The 15064-nt window shown below is 29.0% G+C and overlaps 1 protein-coding gene across 2 annotated transcripts; it reads left to right on the top strand.

Moving 5' to 3' along the window:
* The first annotated feature begins 332 nt into the window (after nucleotides 1-332).
* LOC105837008 (high affinity nerve growth factor receptor) lies at nucleotides 333-14176 on the top strand. Of its 2 annotated transcripts, XM_012681457.3 has the most exons (9): nucleotides 335-2720; nucleotides 9724-9939; nucleotides 10204-10295; nucleotides 10406-10546; nucleotides 11018-11180; nucleotides 11407-11687; nucleotides 12403-12576; nucleotides 12907-13065; nucleotides 13150-14176. In XM_012681457.3, exons 1-9 carry the CDS (start codon nucleotides 2678-2680, stop codon nucleotides 13447-13449), a joined length of 1569 nt encoding a protein of 522 aa, XP_012536911.2. In that variant the 5' UTR covers nucleotides 335-2677; the 3' UTR covers nucleotides 13450-14176. The 2 variants fall into 2 exon arrangements, with proteins under 2 accessions (XP_036138983.1, XP_012536911.2); XM_036283090.1 differs by having other exon boundaries at nucleotides 333-2720; nucleotides 12907-14176.
* Nucleotides 14177-15064: the final 888 nt, after the last annotated feature.

Below are 15064 nucleotides of genomic sequence, written 5' to 3'. Positions count from 1 at the left end.
GCAATAATGTATCAAACTGATAATTCTTTTATTTGCTCAAATTAAATAGCACGCACGATTAGGCAAAAATATAAACTTTTTATCGACCTTTTATATTTTTTACATTAGATTGTCTAATTGCAAAAGTTATCATTATTTTATTTAAAACACAATGTAGTGTTGTTAAAATAGAAATAGATTAAATAAATAAAATACATATATAGATAAGATAAATAAATACAAAAATAAATAGCTACAATAATAGAGATAAGATCGTGATGTAATAACATAATTAAAATATAGAGAAAGTTAATGAGTGATCATCTTAGTATCTTAGGATCTTATTATATGCTGAATAATCTCTTTATGTAATTATGTATACATTTCTAATTTTTCAAACTGCGTTATTTTCGATCTTGAGACGTAGTTTTTTTAATTTAACGTGAATAGAAATATCACAATTAAATTAGTAATCATTTTAATAATACTCAAATAGAAAAATTGTGAAATAAATACACTATTATTGCATGTCTCTATTTACCTCAATTTCGTAATAATTGTTGCAAAATGATGCTACAAAACGCATTTGTTTTGCTAAAAACAAATTTTGTAATTATAAGGTGTAAATGTTGAAAAACTTGTAAAAGAAATTACTTTGCGTAATTATTACGACATTGTATTGAGAAATAAATTTATATTTATTTGCGTAATTATGACATTGTATTATAAAATGTAAAAAATTTTAATTAGTTTTTTAATTAGATATTGTACTAGTTATTATACAATAATTTGAAGAAACTTTTATTCATAAATAAAAGTTGACTTATTATACAGGTATTATGCAATATAGAACTTATATTGAATTCTTTAATAATACAATTAACCATTTAAAAAACTACTAGGTATAAAGTTATTTAAATCGGAATATCTTCGTAACAGTTAATTTCAGACGATAGTTAACATTGCAATCATTAAATAAGGAATACTAAGGAAAACATATGACTGTGATACGGGAGGGGTTGGGTGTTATATTGCGTTCGGAATGGTTAGTAACGGAGTGGTACGCAGTGAAAAATTAGAAAATGTATATAAAATCACGTAAGAAATATTATTAACCATTAACATCCCGCTATGTTCGTTGGCCTTCTCTAGATTTAAATTAAAGCAGAAAAAATTTTAAAATTAGTACTTAATGTTTTGACTTGTCGACGTAATTGGATTATTCGTTATCAAAACGTGAATCGAAGGTTCCAATTCGTTCTGATAACAAAACGATGACTTGATTTATTTTATTCAGCCGCCACGATTGCAGCATAACTCGAACTTAGAATAAAAATATTAGATGCAGTATCTGTATGTTTCCTTCAATTGAGAAATAATAAATAAACGATAAGCTACAGTCGCGATAGCGTCAGCATGTTACAGGCAACGCATATTGATACGTGCGTCATCATTGCATATATTCATTCGCTCGGGCGATTTAATTACCGTCTCTGTAAAATAATTCAGAATCTTATAAGGAGAATAGCTATTTTGCAGCAATCAATTTTGACGAATCTAGATTACCCCGAAGCAATTGCCTTTTTTTCGATTACTGCCTCACGTTAAATAAGTCTCCGGCTACCGGAACAACCTGTTCCATATCATCAAGGCATAAACTTCTGTCGTCGTTCGTTACGTGTGATAATATTCGCGCGAACGCGTAGGTGGACGGCCCGGCGCGTATCAAGCGTGCGGTGATGGGCGAAGACGCACCCTTTTTTTTTAAAGAAATTCGGAGGCTTACGGCGAACCATCGTCGCTCGTTCCGATGGCGTAGGTCGGGCTGACAAGAGACTGATGAGCCGAGTTGAAATCTCGCGTAAATCTCTATCGTATAATACGCGCGTAACGCACGCACACGCGCACTCCGTGCGGCTGTAGTGGTGCTCTGCACGCGCGCACGCGTAGCAAAGCGAGGGAGTCTCGAAGGCGGTCTCCAGTTTGGGTTAAGCGCTCATCGAAGAGAGAATACACATCTCACTCCGTGTTTCGGTCCCCAATTGCGCCGTTTCTCCGTTTCCCCCCCGAGTCACCCTGGGTTTGACACGCCGAGGTTTCGGCTTCCGGCTTAAAGCACCACCCACGCGGTCGCCGTATCTATGGGGAGTGCGTACTCTAAAGGACTTCCGTTCTCCAACAATGTGAATCTGCTGTCACTTTGAAATTGATCTCAGTCAGGATTACGGGGAAAATCGACAGGAAAAATTCGAAAAATCTAAGAGCGATATGCAAATCTAGATCGGAAATAAAGGAAGAAGGAATAAAAATGTGGGGTTCGTTTGGTGTTCTATTATGTATTACGTGATGATGCGTATAATGTAAAACAAAGAAAAAGAAGAGAAAAAAAAAGAGCGGGAGAGAGATGCTATAATTTATTAACGTCGCGACAATCACGGCAATTCCTCGATTTTTTTATAAGACTTCGGTCCATCACCCAAATCCATTGCGGCATTTATAAGAGCGGTAATATCTCTCTCGCTAAAGTAATGCCGATGCAATTAGCATGTTGATGGTAATTGCCGCTTTGTAGCAAGAAAGAAGAAAGAGTGCAAAGTGCGATAAACAAGTGCGAAGAATTATTTTCTCTAACCAAGGAAGGTGGTTCCGTCCATTCGTTATTGTTTATTTGTACTGACACACGAGATACGTACGAAGGATGCCGAGGAAAAGAGGTCTCTCCTTTCCCGAAACGCGAACAGGTAAGATGCACTTAAAATCTCGCATGTGTCATTTTTTCTCATGTTAAATAAGAAAAGAAAACGGTTAATATAATACAAATCAATTAAGAAAATTAAAAAAATAAAAGCGTATTTATTCTCAAATAAATGAATAATAAATGATAAATTAATGAAAAAGTACTTTCGACTACTAAGTCTTTCTCAGCGTAACCGATAATCTTTAGACCAAAGAATTTGAGATAGAATCATAAAGTTGGTTAAAATAATATAATATAATATATTGCAATGACATTAAACTAAGAAACAAAAAACTAAGAAATTAACGTAAAAATAAAAATAAATAATAGAAATATAAGATTTATATGGTCGCGATAAAAAAATAAGGTCAGAAATGTATCAATTACAATTATATATAATTAAAGTAAAAAACAATATATTCTTCAGAAAATTGTACAGTAAAAATGTGTAAAATTCAAACTGCATAATTCTCTTGATAACATTGTTTTTATTATACTTACTTCTAATGATAATATTGATGAACTACATCATGAACCTAACATATTTTCTTATCTTTAAACAAGGAATAAGCTATAAAATATATTTTGTAAACATATCATGTAGAATATCCCTAAATCGGTCATCAAAGCTGCATGGTCGTGCTGATATTATCCTTGTATTATTTTATATATCTTTCAAATTTCTGAACTGTGCACTAAATAAAATATTAGAATATATTTTGTAAATATATCGTCAATTTATTTCTACAGCATTAATTGGAATTAAATTTTACATGTATTTACATTATATAATGTATAACGAATTATGAGATAAGTTCTAATTACAAGTCAAATTTGCAAAATTAAACATTTTATAAGCATACATGTGTTAATAAAATTACAAAACTTTTTTTTTACATTTTTAAACTTTTTACATGTTTTAATATTTTGTAATTATTGTAATATAAAATTATTTCTTAAATTACTGATATTTAGAAATAAAGTGAAAAGTTATTTTTCTAATAAGTTCTCTAAATTTTTAAACAATTTTTTGAAATTATGATATACACTTATTAAAATTGCATTTAATACACTAAACATATAATAACATACATTTAAAATGAACATATAACTGCAATAACGTAAATACTGATCCATAATTGATGTACTTATACATAAACATTTTTATGTATTTTTTTTAATTTACAATTATTTAAATTTACAATTTATTGAATATATTATAATTTCTCTTTAAAATTGTTTACTGGTTACGCTGACGTTAATAACTTTTAAAATGTTTATTAAATGCACACAAATTAATAAAAATCATTATGTCGAGTTGGCTAAGATACTCGCCCTGGAACGTATACAATAGTTGCGGGAGGGTGCAGAGAAACAGATGTTTGTTAGCTTTATTATTATTCTTAAAATAATTATTAATTTAATATTGTAATATTATTAATCTGGTTTATCTTATAGCTGTTTTAAAGACCAAAAATTCTATTTGGCGCACAGTTCAGTGAACTTTGATTGATTATATATAGCTTAAACTCTTATAAATTGATAAAAATAAAAATAAATATAAAAAATATAGAGAATCTATATTAAAAAATTATGATAAAAACAAAAATCAAACAAAAATCAATTTTACACACATTTTGATTGCATAATTTTCTGGGAGGCATTGTTAATTTTCTTAATTAAATTATAATATCAATTTTTTTTCTTATTGTATCTAATTTTTCTTATGTTTACATGTTGTGAACTTGATTAACCATTAATTATTTATTGGGTTGAATTTGAAAATATTCTTTTTTTATACCGATTTTTTAAAATAAAATCAAGACATTAAAAGTTTATGAATATTAGGAAAACGATTATAATCAGCTATATCTTTTATTGCGAAAAAAATTATACAAATCTTTTAAAGAAAAATATTTTATAAATTTTTTTTATTGTTATGTTTTTTATGTGTATTAAATGCTTATGAAGATTTAAAAGTTTGTTTTGACATATGCGTTTGCTTGCGCTGGAGAAATTCTGAAAGCTTCTTTTGAGAAATATGAATACACACGGTAGCTTGTTCCGTGTCTCATTAAGTTAATAGATTCGTGGAATGAATATAAGAGTCATCTAATACGTATCAAATTCAATTAGGTTTGTTACGTAAAGTACGAAGAATCATAATTAGTAAAAATAATTTACATAATTACTTCACAAATGGTGTTCAACTTTGGTTATAAAAAATATTGGAAATGATAAGGATTACATTAACGTTCTGTAAAATAATGCTATTCCAGCTAAATTTCTGTTATATTTCTATATACTGCATTTTATCGCAAATTTGCTTGCTTAATGCATTATTAATATTTAAATGTTTTAGTTAATGGTTATGCTAGATAAGAAATGACTATAAAGAACAATATTCCAAGAATAAATAAAATGATTCAATAATGAATCGATGATCACATATCTATGTAGCGACTTTATACTCATAATAAAACCGAGGAGAAATATTTATTTCTCCTCGGTTTTATTATGAGAATTTTAAAAAATTATAAAATTAAATAATAAAAACGTACATTTTATATACATTTAAATTTTATAAATATTAATATACAAATGTTGTTCAATGAGCAATTAATAATGGCATAATTAAGTATGTATTCTATCTTACGTTATTTTTTAACAAACAATTCTATTTACGTTAATATTAATTTAAATGTAATTGTATTTTTGACATATCGTTATTTAGCCAACATTTCCAAAATGCTGCTAAATATACATATACATTATATTTTCTTTTTCTATAATAAATATAAAAATGTATTATTATATAAATTAAATGAATTTAATATTGAAAAAATACATATAAATATAATGTTAAAAACATGATTATATTTATCTATTTAATTTAGATATATTTATCTTTTTAATTATATTTATCTATACATTATCGCTGTATATGTATATATACATTATCGCTGACAAATATTTACCCAGTTTGTATTTCTTGATTAAATGATGGAAATTTTGATAAAGAGCAAATTTTAATTTTTCTTTTTAATCTTCTAAATATTAAGCTTAAAAACAATCTTGATGGCTTAACAATTATTAATAATAATATTAACCAAAATTTTACATATATAAAAAAAGATAATAGAATTAGACTGAAATATATTTATGAAACAAAAAAAAAATAAGGTTAACAAATGCTTTTAAACGGCAGTATATTTTATATTTAGAATACATTTATCTATTTATTTGATTAATATTACTTCCTTTAAGATGTTAGATGTTCTTTTGGGAATCACAAATCAACCCCGTTTTTGCCCTCTGTCGTTATCTTAATATCAGACACTTTCGACCTTTCGATAAGTTTGGTTCAAGATAATAACCACATTTCATAGTGTTAGAGATAATGTCACATTAATCGACAAATTTTTAGAATAACATATGTATACTATTGGAAGAAAAATAATAAAACATAAACATTCTGTATTTTTAAGCTTATTATTGCAAATACACGTATACACAACAAAGATCTGTAGCGTATAATAGAAAATTAAATAAATGGTACTTTAGTTTTTACTTCAAAGCTTAATTTATGTTTTTAGGAAATAAATGTTAACTTAAACAAACTTATTTAACTAGAAAAGAGTAATTATAAAACTTTTTTAAATTGATTTCAATTATTATTTCGTTTTCCTCAAAAAATATAATAAAAATTTAGAAAATAATTATAATTGAATAATTCTAAGATTGAATAAGTTAATATTTTTTATTAGCTAAATTAAATTAAAGTTAATAATTTATAAAATTAATTTAACGTTAAAAGATACATGAATAAAAAACTAAATTTGATTAAAATTTATGATACGATAAAAAATGTTATTATATTATAATTATGAATATTATTATTTATATATTAAATTATTATTATAAATAAAATTATTATTTTTAAAATTAAATAATTACAATATAAATTATTAAATTTAATTTTTATTTGTAAATTAAGTTTATATAAAATAACAATGAAATATATTTTTAAAAACTATATAAAATTGTTTTTTATGTAGGAATGTTTTTCTCATTTAGATAGATAAATTATTTTACGTAAGTTTATAGAAAACATATGGAATGTCCACGGATCTGTTTTTATTATAAAATTATTAAAAAATAAAATTATACGTAAATATAGAAATTAAAATTTGTTTGGCTCTTCTTCAATGTTCTTTTATGCAGAGTTCAGAGTTAAATAAGGAATCATTTGATAAACAGATTGCAGATCTCATTTTGTACATATTTATGTGTATCTATATATTGTTTTACGAGCACCCCACGATATTCACCAATCTGTTTCGATCCCTTCATGAATTGCACGTTTAGGCAGGATGAGACGTCCGTACATATAATGCCTCTATTGTAGTCTGTGTGGCTAAAGCTTGGATTTGCAAATAAACGCGTCTCCAAGCGTGGGTGTATTGAAATTTCCAAATTTATCGTTAACCATAACAGTTTAAAGATATATATATAGACTCAATTAGGATCGAATGTCATTACTATCTGTTATTGTTTCTATTCAGACAAAAGCATCCCTCAACTTGGCTACTGGCTATTGCACAGTATCCAAACATAATCGAGAATTTAATTTGAATTAAACATCTGCATACAGAATGTTTATGTGAATTGTAAGCAGGGTTGGATAGTAACTCATTAAAAGATTAAAAGTTAAATAATAAAGTTAAAAAGATAATAACTTTTAACTGAACTTAGTTAATTTTAAATAATTTAATTTTTAACGTCAACTACTTATTTTCAAATTACATAAATTTTAAATTACTTACTTCTTTTTTAAGTTAAAAATTTATATACGTAAAAGAAAGAAATTATAAAAAAAATACATTTCTACATAAAAAACAACACCTCTTTGTTATTTTATATAAACATGATTTATATAAAATATTAAATTTATTTGACGCTCTATTACAATTATTTTGGATAATTTAACTTTAAAAAACCTATAATTTTCTGATTTAATATAAATAACATTTCCCAAAATAACTTTTAATATAAGTTAATTTAATTTTAACATAACTTTTAATTAAATTAGCTCTTTTTTTACAAATTTTTATTTAAAATTTATTTATTAAGATATCATAGAAAAAAGCAGTGATTAAAAAAAAATTTCTTTGATAAGAACTAAATCCCGTACGCATCGGGAAAGCGTCATTAAGATTAGTAAGCAAATTAATCTTAAAAACTGACGAGGATAATTTTACATTATATCATAATTACTGAAGTGTAAGGAGCGTAAACTAAAATAATTCTCCACGAGCTTTACTACGCGATACTCGTGCTATCGAGGGTCAGCTGGCGGAGCCAATAGTGGTTTCTATGTCGCGTACGCGCGATGGCAAAGAGCAGAGGTCAGTAATAATGTAGCGTAAATGCGAAAATCACGATGTCTGCGGCGGCATAATTGATTGTGGACGGCTGCTGGATGGCTATATCGAAGCGAGCATTAATCCTCGATTAATTACATATGCGATCCGCGGGATCTTCCGAAAGGCAGCGGCCCTTCTCTCCGAGATGGTCAAACGAGATGGCCGATCGTCGAACGCGGTCGCGTCGCTTTCGCGATGAGGAGAGATCGTCTCTCTCTCTCTCTCTCTCTCTCTCTCTCTCTCTCTCTCTCTCTCTCTCTCTTTCTCTCTCTCTCTCTCTCTTTCCTCCCTTGCATCTCTGTCACAAGAGGCTGGAGACGAATCGTTCGGTGTTATAACTCGTTACATATCTCACGTTACACTTCACGGCGGGTTTACGTCGCTTCGAGTAGAACGCGGCGGCGATCGATCTCGCGCCGAGAAACGGTCGATCTCGTAAATACGAAGGAAATCTCGTAATGGAGATACTTCGACGCGCTGCACGGAATACGGGGGCGATAATAGGTACACATAGCGAGACTCGTTGTCGGGGAGCGCTGACCGCAGAGATAACGCTTTGACCCGTTACAAGCTCCAAGAGTACCAAATGAATGCCTTCACTGTCTATATCTTCCTGTGCCCAATCCAAATATGCGGCCCTTTTTCTTCCCTGGCCGCCCTTTACAGGCCGTTTGCGACGGTCCCGCGAATCTGTAACGGCGATCTCTTTGCCACCCGGCGAAGACCGGCGGCGCGGCGACGGCAGCCAGTTCTATCCGTCACTTTCCCCGTACGCACGTAGAAAGGTTGTAAATTTATATTGTAAATTTAATTTAAATCCTTCAACCTTCGGCACATTTTATTCCAATGTGAACGGTTTGAAACAATTCGAAACAATTTGAACATTCAAAGGTTGAAGACTACAAAAATCAAACTTTTAATCAAGAACCGATTTTGCATTGAAACCTTACGCTCGTTTGCTTTCACAAAAAGAAAAATCAATAGAAAGATCAAATAAAAATTTGATTAAATTGAAACGTGAAAGTAAAGACTTTTAAAATTCAAATACAAACACAATAAAACATTGTAGATCTAAGTCTATTATTATCTAGATAATTTTATATAGTTCTTCAAATAATTGGATCAGATGAAAAATACTCCTTTTTGTTTTGAATCAATACTTACACAAATAAAAATTAAAGTTAAAAATAAAAAGAATAGATGCATTATAATATTTAATTAACAAATTTTTTTATATAAGCTATTTAACTTATAGTATTTTGGATGCAATGCCTATTCTATATTGTCACTACTAAGAACCGGTTGTTTCTTTTGCTTTGAAGGCAACGTATAATACAGATAAGGATTATTTTTCCAACGCAAGTAAATTAATTTTCAATTTTTAACATATTTTACGCAAAAACACAAAGCAGAAGTAATAAAACTTATTAAACTTTATTACAAATAAGTATATAAGTAGATAAATACAAATCAAGGTTTTCTCTAGAAAAGCTATATTAGCGCTTTAGTTTTCCGAAAATGTAGACCTGTTACTAAAGAATAACGTATTATGTAAGAAGAATAAATATAATGTTATTTTAGATTTACCAGTGAGCGCATCTTATCAACACCAATTAGACATAGCGCAATTGTCTCCAAATCACGGAAGACCCGAGATCACAGAATGCAAGGATTATCCGCAGATTTGCGGAAAGGAAGCGGCCTGCCGCAGCTTTGCAGATAACACGTCGAAGTGCGTGTGTCCTCATGACTTGTCGCCGCCAACAGCGGACTTAAGATGTCCGAATCGTGTAACCGGTAAAACTACTCGACTACTTTTTCACAAAAAAATCTCACTATAAGAAATGAACATTTTAGATAAACATAAAAACAATTTGATTGAATTGATTGAAATTAACAATGATGTACTTGGCGATTGAGAGACCGACAGTGACTTAGAGATTTTAGACTTAATTCAATGAAGACCTAATCAGTCAAACAAAAATTATTGTAACAAAGATCGATAAAATTGATATTACGATTAATGTGTGACATAATGTAATAGAATAATAATTCTTTTAGTTCCTCTAACTCCTCGTCCTATACATAATATAATACCTCCAAGTGGCAACAACAGCACAAATAATACAAACACGCTTCCGGAAGCTGAGCAGGTATCTTTATTATTGTTCTTCAGAACCAATATTTTATATAAATTTTAATCTGTTACATAATAAGCACTATTGCTGTTTACAAATGTAATAAATTATTCAAAATAATGCAGGTGGAGGGATTGAAATACAGAGTACCTGAAATTGTAGGAATAACCGTAGCTTTTGTTACGGTAATTGTGTTCTTACTGAGCGTCGTATATTGCGTGAGAAGGCGGAGTTACAACATGAAGTCGCAAAGAAGTCCTGCAGACGTAAGTCGTTATATTTTTCACCATATTATGCCGCGCCTTGAGATGCGATATATTCTCGTATTTGCATTACATTTTCCGTATGTTTTTTTGAAAAATTTTGTCTTCTTTCAATATAAATAATTTATAAATTACATTTCTTAGCCTAATAAATGTAATGTTAAAATTATTTTTATAATATATAATTGAAGAATGATTATGGCTCCAAAATTAAATCAAAATATAATAAATTGTGCCGATACGAGCCTTTATAATTGTTAAAGTGTAAGATACTAAAATTGTGACAAATATATTCATATAATACATTTAATTAATAGATAAAGCTCTCACAATTAGTTATTCATTTTTTTATTTTAATCTTTGCATTCATCGTTGATCGATGAATAGATCGTGCACTCCAGTGATGTTTTTAATAACATGTTTTTAATTATTCTTAGTAATTATCTCACTCATCGTAAACTATTTTTTTATCAGGGAACTCCAATAAATCTAAAAAAAGGACTTTTATTATCGCATAAGTATACATCTAATCCTCAATATTTTACCTGCAATTCTTCGGGAGTTCCAATAATACAACGTGAAAGTCTTATATTTCTACACGACCTTGGCGAAGGATGTTTTGGAAAGGTTTACAAAGGTAAAATTATTTTGCATAAATAGAAATAAAATAAATTATGAAGGAACGCATCGATTTTCTTTCTCCAAAGTTAATTCAACAAGATTAGAAAATTATAACCAAATACCGTGAAAAAAATAAATTCCTCTTAGTATTTTTTAATTTACTCATGTTTTTCACAGGATCATATTATCTTCACAGAATTTATCATGTAACACTAAATCTTTTTGTAATTAAAATTTTACAGGCGAATGGCACAATGGTGACACAAAGGAATTTGTCGCTATAAAGGTTCTAAAGGATACCGCCACACCTGAAACCGAACAGGACTTTATGCGCGAAGTGGACATCATGTCCACGTTCAGTCATGCAAACATTTTGTCTCTGAAGGGCATGGTACTTCGAGATAGGACCGACAATCCATGGATGGTGTTTGAATATATGCCATATGGTGATCTCACCGAGGTACTACGATCGAACTCTCCGCGATTCAGATCGTCTAAATCTGGACTAGAGCCATTAACGAAGGTATAGTATTGGAAAAGTTGAAAGTACTTTAAAAAACTTTTTGGTAGTAATTTATCCGTACCGTTATCATTATTTAAAAAGTAAAAATCTTAACATGCTCATTTTATAATTGTTTTTAAAAATGTATGTGTGTATATAATATGTGTATATAATATGTGTGTATATAATAGATTTATGACATCTTAAAACTATATTTAAGATAATTTTAAACGTGACAACAAACTATAAATTATATCATTTGAAGATTGAACACACATGCATAACGGAAAATATGTTTAAAATGTAAATAGTAACGATAAAAGTAATTATTAAATTCATTACGTTAAAAAATATAAATATTTTGTTACAGTTACTAAAAAAGAATAATATTGACGTTATTAAGTTATTATTTTAAAAAAGGTAACTGTTATTTAAAAAAGCTGTTATTAAAAAAATAACGCGATAAATACAAGTTACTTCTCAATCTTTCCTTTAAAGGCATCGTATTACAACCGTCTTTAATTAGCTAAGAAAATTTTGCGATAACGTTTCAACGAAATGCAGAAGTTCCGCATTCAATCGCAAATCATCATGGCAATTCTCGTATCTTATACATTATGATTCATTGCACATGCGAAATAGAGTGACATTAACGTTTTATTTAACGTAATTCTAACGAAACTTTTTATCAGCAGAAATAACTCGAGGATGGCGTGTCATTATATATATTTTATAGGACTCGCTACATTGGATCTCGATACAAATTGCGACTGGCATGACGTATTTGTCGGAGCAAAGATTCGTGCATCGTGATCTCGCGTGTCGAAACTGTTTGGTAGGCTCAGGCTTAACAGTAAAAATCGCTGACTTTGGCATGTCACGAGATATTTACACTTGCGACTATTACAAGGTAAAATTGCCTAAAAATAAATTTATATATTTTATAATATATATGAAGATTTTAATATATAATATATAGTATAATTATAATGTAATATGTATGATTATAATATCATTATAACATAATATATATAGTTATAATATCATTATAATATTATATGTAATATTTTTTTGAAAAATCTTTATATATTTATATAAAAACTTTTTTTTTCAAAAAATTTTGAAAAGAGACATCCTATCATATTTTTTACGCTATTGCTTTTTTTTACGTGAGCTTATTAATGAAAAATTACTTTTATATCATTTCACACATATGTGCTATAATTATTTTTTTTTTTAGATTGGAGGATCACGTATGTTACCAGTACGGTGGATGTCGCCGGAAAGTTTAGTTTACGGACGTTTCACCTTAGAGACCGACGTATGGAGCTTTGGCGTTGTCCTCTGGGAAATTTATTCATTTGGAAAGCAGCCGTATTATGGATTTAGTAACACAGAGGTCAGACACGCAAGAAATATGTTAAAATTTTTCTCTCGTCAACTCTACCGGAAACTCAAATGTGTTTCTCGACGATTGTTCCAGGCCATAGGACTCATAATTCAAGATACAATCCTCATTCCGCCGGACGAATGTCCGCCCAATATTTGTCAAATAATGTACGATTGCTGGAAGAAGGACCCGCGGGAACGAATCAAGTTTCCCGATATTCTGGAGAGGCTGATGAAGTTGCAAAACGAATTGAACCGGCAAGAGACGTTGCCCAGGCCGCCGCAAGGTCCAGTGCTGCTGCGTACACCGGATGTATTGGATCCGGACGGCTACCTGCTTCCGGCTCCTGCGATCCCCCGCGAGTATCTGGAGACCCTTCCAGTTTCCGACTGATGATTTGTAACAGTGAAAGGACCTCTAAAAAAAATCTCAATTTTCGAAAACATGCTGCGCGAGTGAAATGATATGTGTTGCAATGTGCGTGGAAGATAAACGGAATAAATGTGAAGTTTATCAAACTCCTGTGTAAGAAAACTTCTTTCTCGTGTAATAGGCTCAAAAGTCTATTAAAAATTTTTTTTCTCTTACTGTATATATCTATGATGCACATATAGATTATGTACAGACATGCGGGACCTACAATTTAACGCCAGTTCCGAACGGGTAGGCTAGAGAGATCTATGAGCATAGAATACTCCTATAGCCTGCCATTCCATCAAAGAGGAAAAGAAACGTGTAACAATTAATTTGGTTTTGGCTGGGTACCCAGGACCTTTGTAACAGACCAATGCGTTGCCCACTACACCATGCTCGCCTCAAAGAACTTAAAATTAATATTATTATTATTAAGTTCCGGTTGTGAAACACACAGCATTTTATATATAACAACATTGAAGATGACAAGTTAAAAGTATATGGTTCTCTATTTATTTGAGACTATTTTGTTATCTAATTATTCTGATAGAATAATAACATAACAAATTGCACATTTTGTCAAGCATCTATATATATATATATATATCTATATATATATATATATAGAGAGTGAACAACATTTTTATGGCAGATGCTTCGACAAGTTTGAAATTGAATTCTGCAGTTTCTCAATATATATTGTATATATTTTTAATTAATATAATTAAATTTGTTTATTCAATTTTTTATTCAATTTTTTTACTTAAGTTTTCCAACATTTTTATTAAGAAAGATTGATTTCATATTGATAAAAAATGTTTCGTAGCAACTTTATTTATTTAAAATACAAATACAATTTTTACAATAAAAAATTTAAATCAATATTTATTTAATATGTATAAATTTATATTACAATTTAATTAAAATATTAATTAAGAATTAAAATAAAATTAAGATGTAAAATTGCTTTTACATTCTGTGTTGTTACCGATTAACCAACTGGTTAATTACTAACAAAGTTTCTAATTCATGTACAAATAATTATAGACTCTAATAATAATAACCATCATATAAGAAAGTGTTAACTAAACGTGTTTTGTATAAAGAATGTACAAAAAGTTGAAATATTAGTTTTGGAATACATGTCATGAGATAGTATTATGTCATGTTTAAGTTAGTACTATTTTATTAAAATGTCCAAAATGCACAAATATATATTACAAGTAAATAAGTAGAATAAAGTAATAAGTATAATTGTTAAAATAAAATTAATTAAATAAAATTATATTGCATTTATTGAGCACGATAATGTATACAAAAAATTTTTTACTACTTGAGATTTTATATATTGATACACAGAGAAATTTTTTTCTTACAATTTACAGTAAAAATTATGGCAGTCATGGAACATATTTCTAAAAAATTAAATATAGACTTAATAAAATTTTATTAATCTATCTTATATTTTATTGTGACAAATAATTATTATGTTATTATAATAAAAATAAAATCATGTAAAATTTTTTGAAATACTATGGATTAATCCTATTTAATTAACATTCGCAATGCTCGCGATCATTATTTGTCCTTATTT

Source organism: Monomorium pharaonis, chromosome 2 (genome assembly GCF_013373865.1).
Source record: "Monomorium pharaonis isolate MP-MQ-018 chromosome 2, ASM1337386v2, whole genome shotgun sequence".
Classification (NCBI taxonomy): domain Eukaryota; kingdom Metazoa; phylum Arthropoda; class Insecta; order Hymenoptera; family Formicidae; genus Monomorium; species Monomorium pharaonis.
This window is presented reverse-complemented; position numbering and strand designations above follow the sequence as displayed.

Coding starts and splice junctions, on each gene's coding strand:
- LOC105837008 (XM_036283090.1), top strand. CDS start 2,678: ATGCCGAGGAAAAGAGGTCTCTCCTTTCCCGAAACGCGAACAG. Junction 9,940..10,203: donor ATGTCCGAATCGTGTAACCG/GTAAAACTACTC, acceptor TAATTCTTTTAG/TTCCTCTAACTCCTCGTCCT. Junction 10,296..10,405: donor CGCTTCCGGAAGCTGAGCAG/GTATCTTTATTA, acceptor AAAATAATGCAG/GTGGAGGGATTGAAATACAG.